Genomic DNA, 21,720 nt, shown 5'->3' on the forward strand with positions numbered 1-21,720 from the left:
TGCACAGAGATGCACTCTGTGCCCCACACGGACACCCCACATTGATATTCACCACAAGGGAGCACACACAGTTGCAAGTTACAGTGTTCTGGGTCTAAGTTTAGAAGGGAGGGGTGTGTAGGCTTTATTCCCCATCATAGGTCCAGGTAGGAAAGGCTGTAAACCTGGATCATAACCATAACTGCTCCCACCAGCAGACACCGCATCGCCTGGTACCCGGAGGCGGGGGCCTCCAATGTAGTTGGAGACACACTTGGGAGCACATCTTTCAACATTCAAACCTCTCTCGAAAGATGAATCGCCTGCAAATGGCTCCCAGATTGTAGAGTCCACTAGAGGAAAAACAAAGCCGGTCTGTAAAATGGACAAGGCGGGTGACCCCGCCCATTCAGTGCCTGCAGACAACCCAGTCTCATGAGTCCTGGTGGCATAGGGCTAAATGTACACGTGTGACTGATCCGGCACAAGGACTTAGCAGTACAGAGAGACAAATGATGGTGTGAAGTGCAGGGACATTCGGCTCATCGGCTTGTCGTTCTAACAGCTCTGCCTGGGCATGGAATAGAATGCGTGTGGATCGATAACTAAACACAAGCAGCTCGCACGCAGCGCGCAAGAGCAAACACAGTCGCATCTGATCGTTTGCACTCTACGGTAGACAGAGCAAGTGGAGTAATCCTTGGGGGAGTGTAAGTGAATTTCTCTCGAACGATCATGCTCATCATTTCAATAATTCATTTAGAGGCGAAAGCATTAAAAGTAAGTGCATTTGAGGCTTCAGAGGCCATTTTTATATTTTTAAACTTCTATCGACCTAAATCTAGGATTTGAAGGAAGAAGAAAAATGTCTGCACAGTCTAACACACTCACTTCTTGCCTTTGCCCAACACAAGAGGGTCTGCATGGCTTCCCACCTAAATCCTGCTTTCGCAAGACTGTCTGCTGCTTCCTAATGTTACCTTTGAGTGGCCCCGCCTCCTGCCGCTAACAGATCACCTGATCTTGCTGGTGGCCAAATACAAGTCTATGGAACAGAGTTAAATACAAGTAGATTACACGCCTCAGATAAGCACAGGCTGGATACAATCAGTTGTAAGTGTAAATCTGCGTCTATAAGAAGGGCGCCGGGTTCCAGGGGAGGAGCAAACACTGCTGGGGTGTGCATTGTGGGGCAAAACATTGTTGGATAAGCAGCACACTGTTCTAGAAGGGACAGTCACTACCTGGAAGGCCAGCGAGTTGCAAGGGGAAGTATGCACAGTAACGTAGCGTGGGCACGGGCGGTTGCTCCGACGCAAAATTCTTTGGGGCATTCTTAGTGGCGCACAATTTTACAAGTACAGTGGAAGGATACTTGCCTTGCCCTGGTAGTCTGTACGCACATGGCAGGTTAAGTGGTAAACATAACCATACGCACTGTAGAATAGGCTGAGTTGAGGGTAGAGTTAAAGGTAAGTGAGCCGGAGGCAGAGCCCAACAGCAGCGCTAAGGCAGATGAAGAACAAGGTGAAGGGGGGAAGCCTTCCCTTATATTAACCTTTTTCATGCTCTGCATGTAGATGGTGGATCTGCTCCACATGCAGGTTTGTGGTGGGAGCGAGGACCCAAGAAGTAAACAAGTGATACAACGGGCCAGCACACCGATCCCTGGTGAGTTAGTGTGCTGTGGAATTCTAGTAAAGACTGCAGAGCTGCACGCTTGGATGGTGAGCTAGAGTGCTGTGGAATTCTAGTAAAGACCGCAAAGCTGCACGCTTGGATGGTGAGCTAGAGTGCTGTGGAATTCTAGTAAAGACCGCAAAGCTGCACGCTTGGATGGTGAGCTAGAGTGCTGAGGAATTCCAGTAAAGACCGCAAAGCTGCACGCTTGGATAGTGAGCTAGTGCTGAGGAATTCTAGTAAAGACCGCAAAGCTGCACGCTTGGATGGTGAGCTAGTGCTGAGGAATTCTAGTAAAGACCGCAAAGCTGCACGCTTGGATGGTGAGCTAGTGTGCTGTGGAATTCTAGTAAAGACCGCAAAGCTGCACGCTTGGATGGTGAGCTAGTGTGCTGTGGAATTCTAGTAAAGACCGCAAATCTGCACACTTGGATGGTGAGCTAGAGTGCTGTGGAATTCTAGTAAAGACCGCAAAGCTGCACGCTTGGATGGTGAGCTAGTGCTGAGAAATTCTAGTAAAGACCGCAAAGCTGCACGCTTGGATGGTGAGCTAGTGCTGAGGAATTCTAGTAAAGACCGCAAAGCTGTACGCTTGGATGGTGAGCTAGAGTGCGGAGGAATTCTAGTAAAGACTGCAAAGCTGCACGCTTGGATGGTGAGCTAGTGCTGAGGAATTCTAGTAAAGACCGCAAAGCTGCACGCTTGGATGGTGAGCTAGTGCTGAGGAATTCTAGTGAAGACTGCAAAGCTGCACGCTTGGATGGTGAGCTAGTGCTGAGGAATTCTAGTAAAGACCGCAAAGCTGCACGCTTAGATGGTGAGCTAGTGCTGTGGAATTCTAGTAAAGATCACACAGCTGCACACTTGGATGGGGAGCTAGTGTGCTGTGGAATTCTAGTAAAGACCGCAAAGCTGCACACTTGGATGGTGAGCTACAGTGCTGTGGAATTCTAGTAAAGACCGCAAAGCTGTACGCTTGGATGGTGAGCTAGTGTGCTGTGGAATTCTAGTAAAGACCGCAAAGCTGCACTCTTGGATGGTGAGCTAGTGCTGAGGAATTCTAGTAAAGACCACAAAGCTGCACTCTTGGATGGTGAGCTAGTGCTGTGGAATTCTAGTAAAGACCGCAGAGCTGCACGCTTGGATGGTGAGCTAGAGTGCTGTGGAATTCTAGTAAAGACCGCAAAGCTGCACGCTTGGATGGTGAGCTAGAGTGCTGTGGAATTCTAGTAAAGACCGCAAAGCTGCACGCTTGGATGGTGAGCTAGAGTGCTGAGGAATTCCAGTAAAGACCGCAAAGCTGCACGCTTGGATAGTGAGCTAGTGCTGAGGAATTCTAGTAAAGACCGCAAAGCTGCACGCTTGGATGGTGAGCTAGTGCTGAGGAATTCTAGTAAAGACCGCAAAGCTGCACGCTTGGATGGTGAGCTAGTGTGCTGTGGAATTCTAGTAAAGACCGCAAAGCTGCACGCTTGGATGGTGAGCTAGTGTGCTGTGGAATTCTAGTAAAGACCGCAAATCTGCACACTTGGATGGTGAGCTAGAGTGCTGTGGAATTCTAGTAAAGACCGCAAAGCTGCACGCTTGGATGGTGAGCTAGTGCTGAGAAATTCTAGTAAAGACCGCAAAGCTGCACGCTTGGATGGTGAGCTAGTGCTGAGGAATTCTAGTAAAGACCGCAAAGCTGTACGCTTGGATGGTGAGCTAGAGTGCGGAGGAATTCTAGTAAAGACTGCAAAGCTGCACGCTTGGATGGTGAGCTAGTGCTGAGGAATTCTAGTAAAGACCGCAAAGCTGCACGCTTGGATGGTGAGCTAGTGCTGAGGAATTCTAGTGAAGACTGCAAAGCTGCACGCTTGGATGGTGAGCTAGTGCTGAGGAATTCTAGTAAAGACCGCAAAGCTGCACGCTTAGATGGTGAGCTAGTGCTGTGGAATTCTAGTAAAGATCACACAGCTGCACACTTGGATGGGGAGCTAGTGTGCTGTGGAATTCTAGTAAAGACCGCAAAGCTGCACACTTGGATGGTGAGCTACAGTGCTGTGGAATTCTAGTAAAGACCGCAAAGCTGTACGCTTGGATGGTGAGCTAGTGTGCTGTGGAATTCTAGTAAAGACCGCAAAGCTGCACTCTTGGATGGTGAGCTAGTGCTGAGGAATTCTAGTAAAGACCACAAAGCTGCACTCTTGGATGGTGAGCTAGTGCTGAGGAATTGTAGTAAAGACCGCAAAGCTGCACGCTTAGATGGTGAGCTAGTGCTGAGGAATTCTAGTAAAGACCGCAAAGCTGCACGCTTAGATGGTGAGCAGTGCTGAGGAATTCTAGTAAAGACCGCAAAGCTGTACGCTTAGATGGTGAGCTAGTGTACTGTGGAATTCTAGTAAAGACTGAAAAGCTGCACGCTTGGGTGGTGAGCTACAATGCTGTGGTATTCTAATAACAAACGTAAAGCTGCACTCTTGATGGTGAGCTAGTGTGTACTCGGTCACCCTAATTGACCTGGAGGTGTCTAGAATCGTCTGAGCGATGGAGATTTAAAATGGATGCCTGCACCCGCCAAGAGCGTGCTAGATTCTTTATGCTCTCTGGATTTTCAATAGCAGTCCGGTTGCTTTGTTTTGCATAGCGGGAACCCTGGTGGTAACTTGAGATGGGAGCCCTAAGCACAAGCATTAGCACAGCCCAGTCGTGTAATCACCACCACCCACATTAGGGGGATAACGCTGAGGAACAGAAGCCGCCACATTATCGCTCTCACCAAATTGACGCGGTGGTCACAGTTCCTCAGCCGCTGACTTGTTTGGGATTGGTAGCCGCGAAGTCTGTTTTGATGCCAATGGTGCAAGTGGGGTGCTACCTCTCCAGAGTCGGCATTCTGGAAGTCAGTGGGGAGGAGTGGGGCCTCCACCAATGAGGGACAGATTGTTGCCTGTTACGCTGAGGCATGGAGCGTGATGGAATGCACGGTGGAGGAAGATACACTTTGATCAGGTGCCACTTGGAGAAGGTCCAGTTTAATTAACCATGATGGTATACGCCCATCAATGTCGCCACATGAGGATGGAGCGGCGCTGACGGATTTAGGTGCTGTCAACTTAGAAAGAAGTCAAAAATGATGCTCAATTAGTTTAGCGCTCACCACTGAAACGCACAGTGGCTTACTGGCCACAACTTTGAATCCTGGCAAGGTCAGCTCAGCGGTCTGCTTTTTATCCACTTAAATTGAGAATCATTATATTAAGTATTAATAACACCAGTAATCTATAGCGCTTACAAGTCGCTTACGTATGATATGGAGAGCTATATGAAAACAAGCATTGGTAAAGCGTTGGCCACCAGTATGTTTTGTAATGCGTGTTTTGCTGCGGTTCTAGAAAAACGTTATTATTGTAGAGGCTGCTGGGCTCTTGTCAATCTACACAAAACCGCTAATCACAAACATATCTCAATCAAAAAGCATCTATTGCTATGATAGTAAGGGGACTACTTTGTGTGTGGATGTGCTCCTTCTGAAAGGGCAGTATGTTGCCAGTCACAGTGAAGTTAGCCAATAGCTGAAGGGGGCGGGCCCACTGGCCCCTGATCTAATGGGTGGAAAGAAAAATGTGAATGACACAATAACAGACCAATGGGTGAAGAGTAAAAGCAAAAGGTCTTGTTCAATGACAGACCTAAAATACTCCTTACATTCGAAAGGAGACTGGATTAAGTAGAACATGTATTTCAGTGACTGAAACAGATGTGTGCCATGGCCCAAAGAGATTTTCTGCTAACAGGTTTCCTACTGGTATCCTGTGTGACTTATTTGCTTGATACTGACAGGTGTAGAATTTTCAAGTGATATACTGCCCACAGGTATTTCGTGTAATTTCACTTTAACTCTGATAAAAATACACATAAAAAGGGAAAAATTCACACATTTGCCGAAGAGCTGTGCACAGCTCAACAGACCTTAATAACCTTCTCATTTTAAAAGCATCAGCTTGTCTACACTACAAACCTCTCCCTTTTCATTGGCCCCCACCACTCAAGGTGCGTGCAGCCAAGAAGCATTCTCCAGGTGCAGCCCACTGCCTATTTTTAGTCTAAGAGTAAGTACCACTGTCAGCAGATGCCGAGGTGTGCATCTTTCTGCGCCCCAGGGGTGGCCCGCGACCGCCAGGTACTCACGTGTTATGTAGGACACACCAGCCGCAGTGGGGGTCTTTGGACCCCAGACATGCCCCACAGGTCGCGTACTGCTCACAGCTCTCCACTGGGACCCTTGTCACCTGAGGGAGAGAAGCGGAAAAAGAGAATTATTACCCATTCCTTCGGTTCACACACAACCGCAATGCCCTTGAGCACGTGCCGAATGAGACAATATCATGTTAGGACACACATTTCACAACCCAATCACAGCCCGCTGCACACGAAACGCAGAGGGTTAATGAGATTGCAAGGTGAGCTGAAACATGTCATGGGGGCACAACATTGGCTTTTTTTTATATAGCCCAAACCTTGCTGGAGGTCAACAGGATGCTGAGTAATAAATAGAATTGCTAACAGGGAAAGGCGAAATAAAAATCACAAAAAATACCATCAATCCAATACACACCATCTAGAGGGCATTAAATTAGGGGAAAAGGGGGTCAGAAACCCTTCCAAGTGAAACCAGGGACAAAGCATGTCCCAAAAACAAGTATGGACAGCAAAGCCCTTTTAAAGGTGGAAGTGTTGGAGCGAGACTGTGGGAGAGACGGGTTTCCAAAATATGGAACGTCAAGTGAAGGAACGGGATCAGCAGTACGTGGTTTTTATTGATTTGATAAAAAAAAATTCACACATCCAGTTGGCAACTAACCAGTGGCTTGTAACGGGGTGATTTATTTGGTGGCAAGTTTTTGGGACAGCCACCAAACTGCTATGGAAAGCCTTCCAGCTGCTTCACTGCTGTTTATTCGGGCCATCAGTTTCAGCCATTATTACTAGTAAACAGTAGGATTTCTAGGTTTTTGCTGCTGGGCATACTTCGTGCTTCCAATCCCCCTATTCCAACCGGGAAAAAATCAGGAATAAACTAAGTCTAGTCAGAACCATGGGAGTCATTTCCACTGCCTTGACTCGCTAGGGAATGTTTTAGTCTCTGAATCTATCCTGCAGGCCCCACCACTGTCTGGTGGTCTACAAACCCATTATTATGCTTGGCGACCACCAAGCACAGACCTGGACTCAACACAGAATATAACCTGCACCAAGCCGCCTCTGCCGACTCACCCCACAGCCCTGGCCCACGCCAGCCCCTCTCCGGCAGCTCTGGTCTGCGCCAACCACATCTCCCAAGTCGCAGACACCTCCCACCCCTCTTGCAGCCCCGGTCGCTGCCACTGTGGGATTCCAGTCAATGGAGACTGAAGCATGAACCTCAGTGATGGAAACGGGTCAGAAGACATCCACGCTACCTCTAATGGCCATCCATCCAGGCCCAGGATTGCTAGTCCAGGCTCCAGCACTATCTGGTGCGGAGCCACCAAGGCGGCTTAGGTTGCCCTGGGCTGTGAAACCCAACGGTGGATGCAGAGTCCATCACGTGACCGGCAAGGAGGATGCTTGGACCTGAAGCTCAAGAATCCCAAATGCAACCTAAAAACTCACTTTTTCTATGTGACCCCAGCCCTGCACAGCATACCTCAGGGACACTCCATTACAACCAACATCTTAAGACAAATTTGACAGTAAAATGCACTAATTGATACCACAAGCCTGGTTTGTTGATGGGCAAACAGCAGCAGCAAATGTAGTCTCTGCCTCTCCCCAACTGCGCTTGACACCGTGCCCAGCCTTATGCCTCTGAGAACCGTAACACCACGTGCACCCACCGTGTAGTCACACTATGCCCCACTCGTTGACTTTCGATGACCTCACAGTAATGCCAGTCCAGCATCCCCTAACCATGCCAGAACCAGGCCTCCATACATCCATCTTTAGGAACACAGCGACAGCCGGGGCTATCTGTGCCCTCTCAATGCCGGGTCAGTCCACCTGTGATGTCACAACATGCACGATGCTTCTGATATCCATGACTGCAAAGACACCATCCCGGGGCACTTTACCACTCCTGGACTCGCATAACGCCTGGCTCCAATGTCTCCTTATGCACATATGGTAATATCATGACCCCCTCCTTTGTCTATATGCTGCAGAGACACCAAGCTGCCAGTTCTTTTATGCCTATAGAGCGGCACCAGGCCCACCCCATGTCTCTGTGCACGCATACGACACCAGAAACACCCCACATCTCTGTGCACGCATACAGACACCAGTCCCTCTCCAGATCTCTGTGCACGCATATAACACCAACCCCTCCCCAGATCTCTGTGCACGCATACAGACACCAGTCCCTCTCCAGATCTCTGTGCACGCATACAACACCAACCCCTCCCCAGATCTCTGTGCACGCATGCAGACACCAGTCCCTCCCCACATCTGTGCGCGCATACAACACCAGTCCCTCTCCAGATCTCTGTGCACGCATAGACACCAGTCCCTCCCCACATCTCTGTGCACGCATACAACACCAGTCCCTCCCCACATCTCTGTGTACGCATACAACACCAGTCCCTCTCCAGATCTCTGTGCACGCATACAAAACCAACCCCTCCCCAGATCTCTGTGCACGCATACAACACCAACCCCTCCCCAGATCTCTGTGATCTCTGTGCACGCATACAACACCAACCCCTCCCCAGATCTCTGTGCACGCATACAACACCAACCCCTCCCCAGATCTCTGTGCACGCATACAGACACCAGTCCCTTCCCACATCTCTGTGCACGCATACAACACCAACCCCTCCCCAGATCTCTGTAATTGTAAATTGATACTTGTATAGCGCACTACTCACCCGCAAGGGTCTCAAGGCGCTTGTACGAATACCGCTGTGGAACCCATCCTATCTTTCCCTGTGAGGCGTCCACTCCTGGGCACCCCCAAGGTGGAGACCAGGCATCCTTAGCGTTGTGGGGGCCGTTGTGGAGATTAAGCAAGCTATTGCCCAGAGTTGCAGAGTGGGACTCCATGATTGGAATAGGCACCGAGGCGAGAATGCACGCATACAACACCAGTCCCTCCCCACATCTCTGTGCATGCCTATTGACACCAGGCACACCCCACAACTCTGTGCATGCCTACTGACACCAGGCGCACCCTACATCTCTGTGCACGCACACCACACCAGGCACACCCCATGTCCCTGTGCATACATACTGACACATGCCCACCCTTCTCTGTACGTGCCCACCCATCTCTGTGCGTGCCCACCCATCTGTGCGTGCCCACTGACACCTTGCATGCACTGTGCTCTGTGCACGATTACCGACACCAGGCCCAGCATGCCGCCAGCAGTGACACCGCGGTCCACCATCTCTCTATAACTTCAGCGACACAGTGAACAAACCCCATTTTCCGCCTCTCTATGCCCGCTCGGTGACTCCTTACCCGTCACGCTCGCTCACGCACCTCCAGTATGAGCTCCCCTGCCCCTCACCCTCCTTCAGACTGTCACCTCCTATGATGAATACCTCCCAGGCTGTACCTACCGGCTGCGGGCACCGCAGCGCCAACAAATGACTGTCACACTCCGGCAGGGCGCTACGCCGCTGCCTACCTCAGCAAGTCAGGCCCCCATCATCAATCACAGGCAGAGAGTGTAAAGACTCCGAGGAAAGGCCGACTGTCACCCTTCGGCTCCTCCAGCAACACGCAAGGCGTCAAATAACGCAAAACAGGCGGCAAAACCGACATGGCGACCCGAGCCACGTGCGCGGGCCTCCGTCGCACGCGCCCGCCGAGCTGCTCGAGCGTAATTGCTGCAGGGCGCGGGCCAGGCAGCCAATCGCCGCGCTCCGCTTTGCATACTAATGCCCGCACCTGCGGAGCACGCGCCCTTGTCATTTTCTGCTTTATTTGGCGCAAACTAAAAAATGTATCCACGGTTATAAATCATGACAGGCGGCGAGGACTTCGAGATGGCAGGCGCTGTCAGCAGGCAGGTACCAGGCACCTTCTGTGTAATAAAGTACCCATTGCAGCTCCTCGGCGGAAATTAAAGGTGCCCTGGCCCTGGCAGAATGCTGACAAGTTAGAAATGGTTTCTGGAAGTTCCATTTGGCAGCGTTTTGTTTTAGTATGCTTGCTTACAATGACGGTAAATGCAACTGACTGAAGGCTTTGGCGTCTATGACCTCAACCTCCTTTGCCTGCTAAACATTTATTCAAATGTCCAAAAAGCCCCCCACGTCACAACTGATTCTAAAAGAAACCACCTACAACTGGTCAAATGGAATTCTAGCCATGGGCTGCAAGTATAATCGTTTACCGCAGGCCTCCTTGCATCACCCAATCTACTGACCATTATTTATGCATTTACTATCACCTTAGCCAGGGGTTCGGATGGTGGTTGTATTCTAAGCTGGGGATGCTGTGAGAGGTAAAGCATTGGTCACTTACATAAGACGTGCTGTGCTCCCGCCATGGTTGCCCCAACGTATCGTTGCGGCCCTCTGCCAAGCCATGGGGAAAGAATGTGGCCGGAAGGCTAGGGCAGTCGACCTCAGAGCTGGAGTTTCGGCAGGGACACTCAACATTCTGTGATTCTGGGCAAATCACTTAATCTCCCCGTGCCTAACAAACATGAATGTGTCCGTCTGAAACGTAACTGGTGCTTATGCAAAGGGCTCTGATCACTTCGGGTCTAGTTCGCGCTATATATAACTCCACACAAAAAGGAGTCCACATCTGATCTACTGCAGACACAGCACAAACCAGGACAGACATGCAGAGGGGGGGGGGGGGGGCATATAATGACCACATTGGCAGACACAAGCAGAGACTATAAGGCTATTAGAACATTCCACCCATTGAGAGAAGGAGCTTCCAAGTGAAGACCCAGTAACTGGCCAGGTTGGGATTGAAAAAATGTCAGGAGGACCGCGGGCACCACGAGTTGGAGCATTTAACATTCCCTGCGAAACAGAGAGGCAGAAAGGGCACTTCCTGTCCGTAATGGGCAAGGAAACTTATCCCACTGCCCTGGTAGCAGGGCGCGATCAAGCGGGATAATAACGCGGCAATGAGAACATAGGAGGCGATAAATAGATGTTTACAGTTGTAAAGGGTAGAGGAAGGGAAGGGCAGAGGGCAGCACAGGAGAGAGAGGAGACGCTGTAGGTCACGGGAGAGAAATGAGATGCTGCGGGTCAGCCACAAATATTGCTTCGCGCAAAGGGTAATTGGACCGCGCAGCCAGGACCGCACAGCCAGTGGTGAAGACTGAGGCTGTGGGAGAGGTGGGCCGCACGGTCAGCGACGCGGGAAAGGTGGCAGGCGCAGACCAACGCTGTAGGGTAGGGGCTGGAGCAGACCAACGCTGCAGGAGAGGGGATAGTGCACGCCAACACTGCTGGAAGGTGGCTGGTGAAGATCAACGCTGTGGAAGAGGGCTTGCAAACCAGAGCTTCAAAGGTGCAGGCGCGGGCCAGGGCCAGGGCAACGGGGTAGGTCGGCTCTGGAAGAGGTGGCTTGTTGCAGGCAAGTGACACAGGGGAGGTGTTATGGTGTGGGAAAATGCTGCGGGATAGGAAGGCCGCAGTGCCAGACGCGACGCAGAGGTGGGCTGGTGCAGGCCAGGGCTTCAGGAGAGGTGGACTCTCTGCCAGCATCACACAAGAGGTGGGCTAACACAGGTAAAGGGCTGCAGGCGATGTCAACTGGGCCTCCACGTGAGGCAGCCCGGGTGCAAGACTGCATCTTATTGTGAGACTCAAGCAGCGGATGGGGTTGTGGCTCCTGCTGAACTCATTCCTCACTGCTCAGCACTTGGGCGAGACGGTGCGACCACAACAGAGTGACTCCACGGTGTGGACAAGGCTTCCTAATTTACCTTGTGATAAACTCTTTTTCCACTAACTTCTGCGTATTGTTGTATCCCTGCTGAGGCCGGCCACTCGTCCAGCGCATGCATTGCTGCTAGCCAGCGAGGTCTGCTCTTAAAAATACCAAACCTGTAGGAATTACTTTAGGTTCAGTATCTCTCCCACTTCATACTTCGGCATAACCTTGCTAATTTTTCGCAATGCTTTTTAAGACAGTGAGGTGCATTTATTTGTTTGTTCATGCTGTGGACCAAAAGGCCTAAAATGACCCATGGGTGAGCCTTACCTCAAGCCGCTGGTACCAGAAACAACACTGCAACAAGACAAACTTTCACCCTAAGTGCAAAGCCTGATGAAAATGGGGCAATGACGCTTCGGAGACAGGGCGCAGTGAGGGTCAAGATTAACCCATCCTCATAGGCAAAACAGTCACTCACCTAAGGTGTGAGGCCAACTGGAGGTCCAAATTCCAAAGAAAAGAATAATACAATCACATTTTTTTAAAATGACAACTAAAAAAATGAGGGTGCCAGTTGCTGGCAGTTGGTTTAGGGCCAAGGCCACCCCTGTTGAACATACAGTAACCCACCGATCTGTAAACTTGTACCCAGTGCCTGTCAATATCCTGGTAATTCAATGCTTCACAATCACGGCAACTAAATCGCTATTACGGTCACCACCCCCTTGGCAGTATTGCTAATAACCTCAGGAGGTACACAGGTAAGACACTACCAGCACCACTTGTCCACCTGTGATCTGCGTACAGATCTGTACCGCAGGGGCATTAACTCCCCGAGCTGTCTTGCTGCCCTGTCAGCATACAGGTGATGTCCAGCATCTCTTAGTGTTCAGATGTTCTGGGTATCCAAGGTTCAGCACGTACCTGGCATCTCACATGCTATATTGGTGCAGTGTTCAGCTTTCAGCTCGCTGAGACATGCTATGATCTGAAGCTTGGTACCCAAAGAAGGGTTCCCAAAGAAGCGATGCACACCTGTGGCGTGTGTGGCCATATATGGAGTCAACCCAGGTCCCTCTCGGTTAACAGAAGATTGTCCCTGGATCTAACGTACTTGTAAATTAACTAAATATATAATAATTAATGTAACTTCTAACCACGCCTGGACATGCAAGGACAGTGTTTTAATCACTGCAGCCTCGGTTTACACTATAAAAGTAGCAGCTGGTTCGTTATTTCAACAAGATTTATTCAGTAGAACAATGATTTTTTTTCTACAACGTATATCCCAAGGTTTGGAATTTCTTGTCTGAAAACCAGAGAAATTAGGTCTGTGTGCTAGGATAAGGGGATGTGGACGGCACAGAAAAATATTTGAGCTGTTTGCAATATACAAATGTTACCTTTGCTAACTAACAGAATTGCAAAGTAAGTGCAGGCATTCAACAACCGAATAAGCAAACCTCTTTTGGCATTGAACTGTGTATCAAGACATTTTGTAGAGCACGAAACATCATCTTGACCACTCCAGACTGATTGCTGGTGCAATGTTAGATCATAGTTAAAGGGCGGACCCATAGTAACCACCAGGATGGATGTAAGATCAGTGTCTACATCAAGATGATGCCTACTAACAGATGCTTAATGATGACTACAGTCGATTGAAGCACAGGAATGGCTACCAATGGCTGGCTGCTAAAGGCCACCTCTGGTTGGACCTCGCAGGGGGCCCCCCAAGAGCTTACTGGCGATTCCCATCAATGGTTGCTTCACCAAGATGTTCCCCGATGGCTGGCCAAAGGCGGTCACGGCCAAAGGCAGTCTTGAATGGCTGATTCATGGTGAATCTGACACCCACCAAAGGACGACAAAAATGGCTGCCAAGTTTGCAGCACAATGACGTCAATAAATGGCTCACTAATGATGGGAACACAAAGATGTCTACCGATGGACGCTGGATGAAGGCAAACAATGGCTGCCCTAGAGGGATGCGCACACACATCGGCCAGACGACGTCCATCAAAGGTAGCGCCACAAAGACATCCACCAATAGCGAACAAACGACGAGGACGAATGGCTGGGTTATAGCCATGACTACGCACAGATGGCTGCTGGTGAAAAATGACACATTACAGTGATTTACACAAATGGCCGGCTCATGAGGGCATCTACGGTTAGACCACAGGGATATCTACCAATGGATGGAGATGATAGCAGTTGGTGGTTACAAAACAAAGCCATCCATCAATTGGATGCACAATGCTGGTCATCAATGTCTGAACCAACTTGACGACTTACAAATGGTCTACAAAGGTTGGGAAACATTAATTCCTACAAACAGAGGACTGATCATGGCCAACAATGGTTAAACCCGCCATTAAAGGAGGCCATCTTGGAACTTGCTCACCGCACCCTCAACGAGAAACAGCAATCCGTAAATTGGTGAACAGTAAGGCCAAACTCGAAAATACAAAGTCACAAGCATGAAGCCACCAGGAAAATGGAAACACTTGGAAGTTTCAGATACATGCAAAGGAGCAAGCTTTCAACTCTACCGCACACTTGTCAATAACGAAACACAATCACAGCCTCTAGATTAAACGCCAAGGTCACGCTTTTAGTACGAGAGCAGGTGCTTGTGAATTTCTGGCTCATGCAAACATTGGGAGACCACCACCTCAGCACCCCATCACTTCATCTTTAACAAATCCAAGACCACAAAAAATATTCTAATCCCGAAACATATATGCACTGGGAATGGAATGCACATTCCATTCAATAACAATAGAATATATAAAGCCATATAGGGAATGTGGTCGTGTGTAACCAAACTTCTTTTTTGAGCATAAGGAATTGGACTGCTACAGAAGAGAAAAAAAAAGGTTAAACCTGGACTATAGGGAACCTGTGGGCATTATTTTTGTTCTGTAGAAGTAGTAAAGAAAAGGGCTGGTGACTTTTAGGAAACTTCCACTTGGAGCGTTGCTGCAGGGCGTTGCTATGCGTTTTCCATCCGCAGCGGGAGCCTCCCTGCAGTCTGTCTGCACCGCTCACTGATACTGTATTTTTAAATGAGTCCCCGCTGCCAGCCTCGAAGCTCTGTAAATAAGTGCTCTATTACCAGACGCAATACTGCTCAATATTCAACGCTGAAACGATGAACGTGTGAGCCAGCATCCAGGGCTTCCAGCCTGTGCGATGCGCGTGCTGGACAAAGATCTCGGCAGCAGCAGGTGCGTTAACCCGATCAGCTCTCACTGGCTTTGAGGCTCCGATTACATGCACTGCTCGCGAAGGCCCATATGCTATCATTCTCGTGCTTGGCGGAATCCAAACCCACCGGGGGGGACCTGGAAACCCCGCGCCAAAGACCCCCGGACCCGTGCCAAGGAGGTGGTGGCGCAGAATGGCGTCCGGGTGCCAACTTCAGCACGTGCTGCACCTGGAAGGACGCGGGCCTCCTCGGCGAGCCCAGGGGGACCCCGAACAAGCAGCAGGCGCAGCAGGAACAGATGCCTTCAAAATGGCGCGGAGTGGAAAAAATATCAAAGCGCCGCGTTCGTAGTGCCAAGAGCCAGTAGGCGCTAACCACGCGGCCAAAGGACGCCGTCCAAATCAAATAAGGCGGTGAAAAAATTGAACATACTGACCTTAGATGTGGTGCAGACTACAAAGCGAATTATTTGCCAAATCTAATAAGAGATTGTACATACAACTCTGACATTTGCATCGCTTTCGAAAGAATTAAAAGGTCTTGGTACAAGAGAGGGGGTATTGTGACGCTTTCTCCCTCCAGCTACATCCTTGCTAGGGGCAGATGGCCTCTAGGCGCACAGATCTTGGAGGAGGGGGCACGGTTTGTGTCTCCCAAAAATATAAGTTTAATGAGCATTGTTCTGGGATATGCGCTCCTGGGCATCGAGCGATGACGTGAGCTCGCTGGGGTGTCACAGGTCGACCGATGGCAAGTCACGGGGAAGTGTGTTCCTGTGACGTTTAAAGCACTTACAGCGTCCATTGGTGCTTCAAAGCACAAGCACATTTTAACAGTTTTCGGTATAAAAAATGAAGAATATCGGAATATACCACGTCCCAGCATTATTGCTGTAAAGAGGAGCACCTCTTCGGCGCAGCAGTTCCTCCCACTGGCTCTATGCACCTCTTGTGACAAAGTTTAGAGTCAGGAGTGGAAACTCTGTCTCGCGGTCAGTCTGTATTAGCCAGCTGTCAATTAAGATGGCTTAAAAATCAAACACACACACACACACTGCCCAGCATCATCGGACATCGCTTCCTGTGATGTCACAGGACTGACGAGCATGTGATGCGACTTCTACCATCATACATCCAGGAGGTACCCACGCGCCCCATCAATGCCACAGGCCACGACCCCCACATCTTCCTACAGTTATGCCAAGCTTCCCAACCATGACAACAGACCAGGAATCTTGCACTTTCGAGAGCTACCCAAGCCTGCGTTTCCTGAGAAGAGGACAAGACTCCTACAATGTCAGCGCTGCCCTAGCAAATCTTCCATGAAGACTGCCCATGAATCTGATATCTTCAGAAAGTTAAGCCAAGCTTCCCTCTATTAGGACAGGGCCCCTGCCGCACCTTCTGAGAGTTAAGTAGCGCTTCCCCTCCATGATGCTAGGCCACGATTCTCAAATATTATGTGTTAAGCCAAGCTTCTCCTCCATGAAGACTAAACAGGACACGTCAGATTTACCCAACCTTCCTCTCCATGAGGATCGAACAGGACTCCTAAACCTTCTGAGGGATAAGCAAAGCTTCCCCTCCATGAGGATAGGACACGACACCAATACCTTCAGAGTTACCCAAGCTTCTCTTCCATGACACCCATAACTCCTCCTACTCAAGCTCCCTTCTACGATGACATGACATGGCTGCTGTATATTCAAGAGTTACAAAAGTTTCCCTTTATGAAGATAGGTCAAGAGTCCCACACGTTCAGAATGAGTTCAAGCTTCCTTCTGATGAGGGGAGACCAAGAGATGGGGAAAGTTTTTGTTTGACGCCACAGGTGGGGAGTTCGCACGTTCACCGAGGAGAAGCTTCTCTTCCATGCCATAGGCCCTTGATCGCAAACCTTCAGAGTACTGAGACAAGCTTCCCTTCCATGAAGATGTGTCATATGTATGGCTTACCACGCGCGTTCGCCCCTTGCTTCCCTTGAGAACGCCTTGAAGGCTTTCTGTACCAGAATCGCACACATATGTACGCTTGAGAGTTGCAAGAATTTACAAACATCGGTAAAAAGCTGCAGCAATGGGCCTTGCTTAGTTGAACGTTGTAAAATTGAGGAATAGAAAGCTATATATATCCTTTGAAAGCTAGCAGAAGGAGAGGATTAAAAGGGTGTGGAAGAAAGGGCACACTTAATAAGCATGGGGTCAAAGCAAGTGCTTGTTTCAACTGTGAAAAACTTATTTTGATCATTTGGATTGTTTGGTTCACGAATACTGCTGCCAAGGAATGTGGGTCCGAGGTGGCTGGGACTGGGTAAGCCCGAGAAGGGAATCTCAGTGGAATGCTGAGCTCTCTGTTTTAGAAGAGATAGTTCACTCCGGTCAAGTTAAACTTTGCATTCTGGGTCTTGTAGTTCTATTTATTCACTTATAACATCATGGATACGGGTCACAGAACGAAAACCCTGGACTAAATGAGCGCGAGTAACTTAAAGATTCCCGCCCCACGGGGCCCAGGCAGATATGTCCGAGCCCACCCGCCGGGGTCCACATCTCACCAGCTGGGGGTCCACCATCTCACCCCGGCTCAGCATGACACGCGCCTCGCTGCGCGTGGCTGAGCAGAGCCCCTGCTCCCACCTCCAGCCCACCAACCCTCCCTCATCAGCATCAGGACCCGGCGCTGCAGACGCGCATCCATCACAGTATCCTGCTGCCCTCGCCTAGCAACCGCATCCTCGCGCGGCGGCGGGCGCCAGGGGTCAGAGGGCATGCTGCTCTATTGGCTGCACCGACTGTCGACGCCGGGTGGGACGTAGTCCTGACGCAGCTTCTCTCCGCCGGTGATCCCGAGCGAGGCTGGAGGTCCCAGCGACCCCACACAGGGGAATCTGAACGTGTCCGGTCCGCGTTTACTACAAGGGAAGAGGGGGGACCAAGGGAAGAGGGGGGGGGGCAAGGCACGTGAGTCCTGCGTTGCTGTAGGGAGACACGAGACGCCACTCGCACTGGAGGCTGCACATGACATCACATGGGTTGGTGGCTATAACAGAAATATCACATGGCTGGTGGCTATAACAGGGATATAGTATGGGCTGGTGGATAGAAGGATATAGTATGGACTGCTGGCCAGAACATTGATATGGTATGGGCGTGTGGGTATAATATGGGCTGGTGGCTATAAGATGGATATAGCATGGGCTGTGGCTTTACAAATGACAGTATCATATGGGGCCCGTAGACACAATCTCACATAGGCAAGTGGCTGTACAATGGCTATATGGAATGAGGAACTTCCCTGGACACAAACCGCTTGAACAGTTACACATTCATTGATAAAGCATGAAGCCCTGCGTATAACTCTAAATAGCTCAATACAACACTCTAGTATGGAACCGAGCTGTTATACACAATATTTTATGGGATGTACAGCAGCTATTAGTAATGGTTGGTATGTACACACAATATCACATAGCCTGGTAGTTCTGCAATGGCTATTAGGATGTATTTACAACAAGGGGTGGTGAGGGACAGAGTCTCTGAATTAAACAGAATACTCTCACCCAGTCAAGAGATCAGGGCTAGATCCAACACCGTTTTTTAGCTCACTGCACCATCCCAGTTTCAGAACCTGGCTGTATGCAAATTAGTCTGTTCCTGTCCCAGTGCATGATGGGAACAGGGCAAACCAAACTACAAAAGCCAATTCTTACACTGGGAAGGAAACAAGCTACCGGGGACCGGTTTCTGGCATTTCAGCCTCTTCGGCCCGGCTTGCTTGAATCCTGATGGTGCAATGAGCAAGGGACTCACATCTGAGTATACCCTTCCACGCTTAGGGTGGACAAAAATATTTACAACAAGGGGTGGTGAGGGACAGAGTCTCTGAATTAAACAGAATACTCTCACCCAGTCAAGAGATCAGGGCTAGATCCAACACCGTTTTTTAGCTCACTGCACCATCCCAGTTTCAGAACCTGGCTGTATGCAAATTAGTCTGTTCCTGTCCCAGTGCATGATGGGAACAGGGCAAACCAAACTACAAAAGCCAATTCTTACACTGGGAAGGAAACAAGCTACCGGGGACCGGTTTCTGGCATTTCAGCCTCTTCGGCCCGGCTTGCTTGAATCCTGATGGTGCAATGAGCAAGGGACTCACATCTGAGTATACCCTTCCACGCTTAGGGTGGACAAAAATATTTACAACAAGGGGTGGTGAGGGACAGAGTCTCTGAATTAAACAGAATACTCTCACCCAGTCAAGAGATCAGGGCTAGATCCAACACCGTTTTTTAGCTCACTGCACCATCCCAGTTTCAGAACCTGGCTGTATGCAAATTAGTCTGTTCCTTTCCCAGTGCATGATGGGAACAGGGCAAACCAAACTACAAAAGCCAATTCTTACACTGGGAAGGAAACAAGCTACCGGGGACCGGTTTCTGGCATTTCAGCCTCTTCGGCCCGGCTTGCTTGAATCCTGATGGTGCAATGAGCAAGGGACTCACATCTGAGTATACCCTTCCACGCTTAGGGTGGACAAAAATATTTACAACAAGGGGTGGTGAGGGACAGAGTCTCTGAATTAAACAGAATACTCTCACCCAGTCAAGAGATCAGGGCTAGATCCAACACCGTTTTTTAGCTCACTGCACCATCCCAGTTTCAGAACCTGGCTGTATGCAAATTAGTCTGTTCCTGTCCCAGTGCATGATGGGTTGAAATGCCAGAAACCGGTCCCCGGTAGCTTGTCTCCTCTCTGGTGAAGAATTGGCTTGGTAGTTTAGTCTGCCCTGTTCCCATGATGCACTGGGCCAGGGACAGACTGATTTGCATATAGCCAGGTTCTGAGCTGGGATGGTGCAGTGAGATAAATAACGGTGATGGATCAAGCCCTGATCTTTGGACTGGGTAAGAGTGGTCTGCTTAATTCTGACACTCTGTTCATCACCACCCCCTTTTCTGAATCATGGCTATTAGGATGGGCTGATGCCTTTATAATGCAGTTATGTCGGTGCCAACACAATGTCACTGACACTTGGGTCTGTACAATGAATATAATATGCAACAGTGACTACACGCACTATATTCTTTGGCGGACGGTGGTACCATGGATATAGTATGGCCTTGTGACTATGCACACGGTATGGGCTGGTGATCGTACAGCGTCTATACTACAGACTAGTGGCTGTACAACAAATATACTATGGATGGAAGCCACAGACAGACAGACAAAAAAAATAGTGCATTAGCGGTTAGATGCACAGTGGACATTGCCTGGGCTGGTTGCTGCACACAAAATATCACGGAGGCAGACAGGGGTACAAGGGCTACCTCATGGGCTTGTGGGTATGACCTTTACACGGCTGGTGGATGTATCACAGATAGAGTATGGGCCTGTGGCTATACACACAATTTCACAGGGCTTGGTACAGTGGATATATTGAGGGCTGGTGATTGCCCAATCAATAACCATGTTATAGTGGTTATAAGCACAATATTCCATTAGCAGTTTACTGTGCAATCAATGTAATATGAACCGGTTGCTGTAGACACAAGAGCACATAGGCTTGTGGCTATACACACAATATCACATGAGCTGGTACAATGAATATAGTAAGGGTTGGTAGCTGTATACAAACCATCGCAGATGCTGACAGGTGCACAAGGGCTATAGAATGGGCTTGCGGCTATACACTTCACAAGTGCTGGCAGGTGCACGATGGGTGTAGAATGGACTTGTGGGTATACACACAATATCATATGGGATGGTAGAATTGATAAATTGTGAGCTTGTGGCTATACACATAATATAACATGGTCTAGTGTCTGTAGAATGGCTAAAATACGAGCTGGTGGTTATGCAGACAATATCACATGGCCTGGTACAATTCATCTGGCGACTGTACAAACAATATTCCATGGGCTTATTGGACTAAGCTCAATATCCCACTGGCGTATGGCTGCACAGTCAATGTAGTGTGGACTGGTTGCTGTAGACTATATCACATAGGCTGGTAGGTGTACAATGCACATAGTATGGCCTTTTCGGTATAAACGCAATATCACATGAGGTCCAATGACTATTGTATGGGCTGGTGACTTTATAGGCAATATAACGTGGTCTGGCAAATCGACACAAGAAACATATGGAATGATGGACGTACACAAGCTACCTCTTGTGAGCTGGTGGTAGTAAGCAGAATATAGCATGCTAAGGTGACAGTACAGTACAAGGAATATCACATTTGTGGCTGTGCACAAGATATTGTACGTGCTTGAATAAGGGATTACGGGTCTACACACGATTAAATAGCGTGAGACTGCACAGTTTCCCAAGGGCTACACTACAACCTCCATTTAAATCACACTGCACTTATTTCTGCTCCCTGTAGTTCTCCCATGCTAAACACGCCCTTTTCTGGCACCGCGCTAGCAAAGCATACATTGGCCAGCAAAATGCAGATGGAATGAAAGGGGCAACCGGAGCATCTTTCATATGCAATTGTATCAAAAGGTCTTTCCCGAGACTTGGGTCTCTTCAGCTAGACCTAAAAAGTGACTACGCAGAGAACATGGTTTTCTTATTTTTGCAGCTGTGACATATGAATAGGACAGACTTCACAGAAAGGCATTTCCTTAGGTTGGCGGATGTTTGCCCAGTGTAGATAAACAGGACACGCCAGACAATGAGCTTGTTAATGCTTCTGGGTCAGTAGTCTGTGTCCTTCATTGTGGCCAACATGAACCTTTAAAACCAGTGGTGCCTGAAAAGCAGGAAATCTGGCAGACATTCAGACTGAAGCTTGCCGTAAAGAAGTTCCGTACACACCTCTGGTGACAAGCAAGGCTACGTACGCCATGTGTGGCCTTGGGCAAGACGCTCACCTACGCCAAGGCAGAGGTGCACAGTGTGCTGGGGAGATACTCCTAGAATATCACTAAGTGCTTAAAAGCCACAGATAGCACTGGGGAAAAAACGAA

The 21,720-nt window shown here is 49.3% G+C and overlaps 1 protein-coding gene across 3 annotated transcripts in view; it reads right to left on the minus strand.

Moving 5' to 3' along the window:
• The window catches only part of PLXNA1 (plexin A1), a 569,446-nt gene that overhangs the window by 241,384 nt on the left and 306,342 nt on the right, over positions 1–21,720 (minus strand). For all 3 annotated transcript variants that reach the window (XM_086939278.1, XM_086939276.1, XM_086939277.1), the window contains exon 5: positions 5,830–5,930. In XM_086939278.1, coding sequence (XP_086795404.1) covers positions 5,830–5,930 — 101 coding nt within the window. The remainder of the gene's footprint in view (positions 1–5,829; positions 5,931–21,720) is intronic.

Source organism: Lissotriton vulgaris, chromosome 9, assembly GCF_964263255.1.
Source record: "Lissotriton vulgaris chromosome 9, aLisVul1.2, whole genome shotgun sequence".
Classification (NCBI taxonomy): Eukaryota; Metazoa; Chordata; class Amphibia; order Caudata; family Salamandridae; genus Lissotriton; species Lissotriton vulgaris.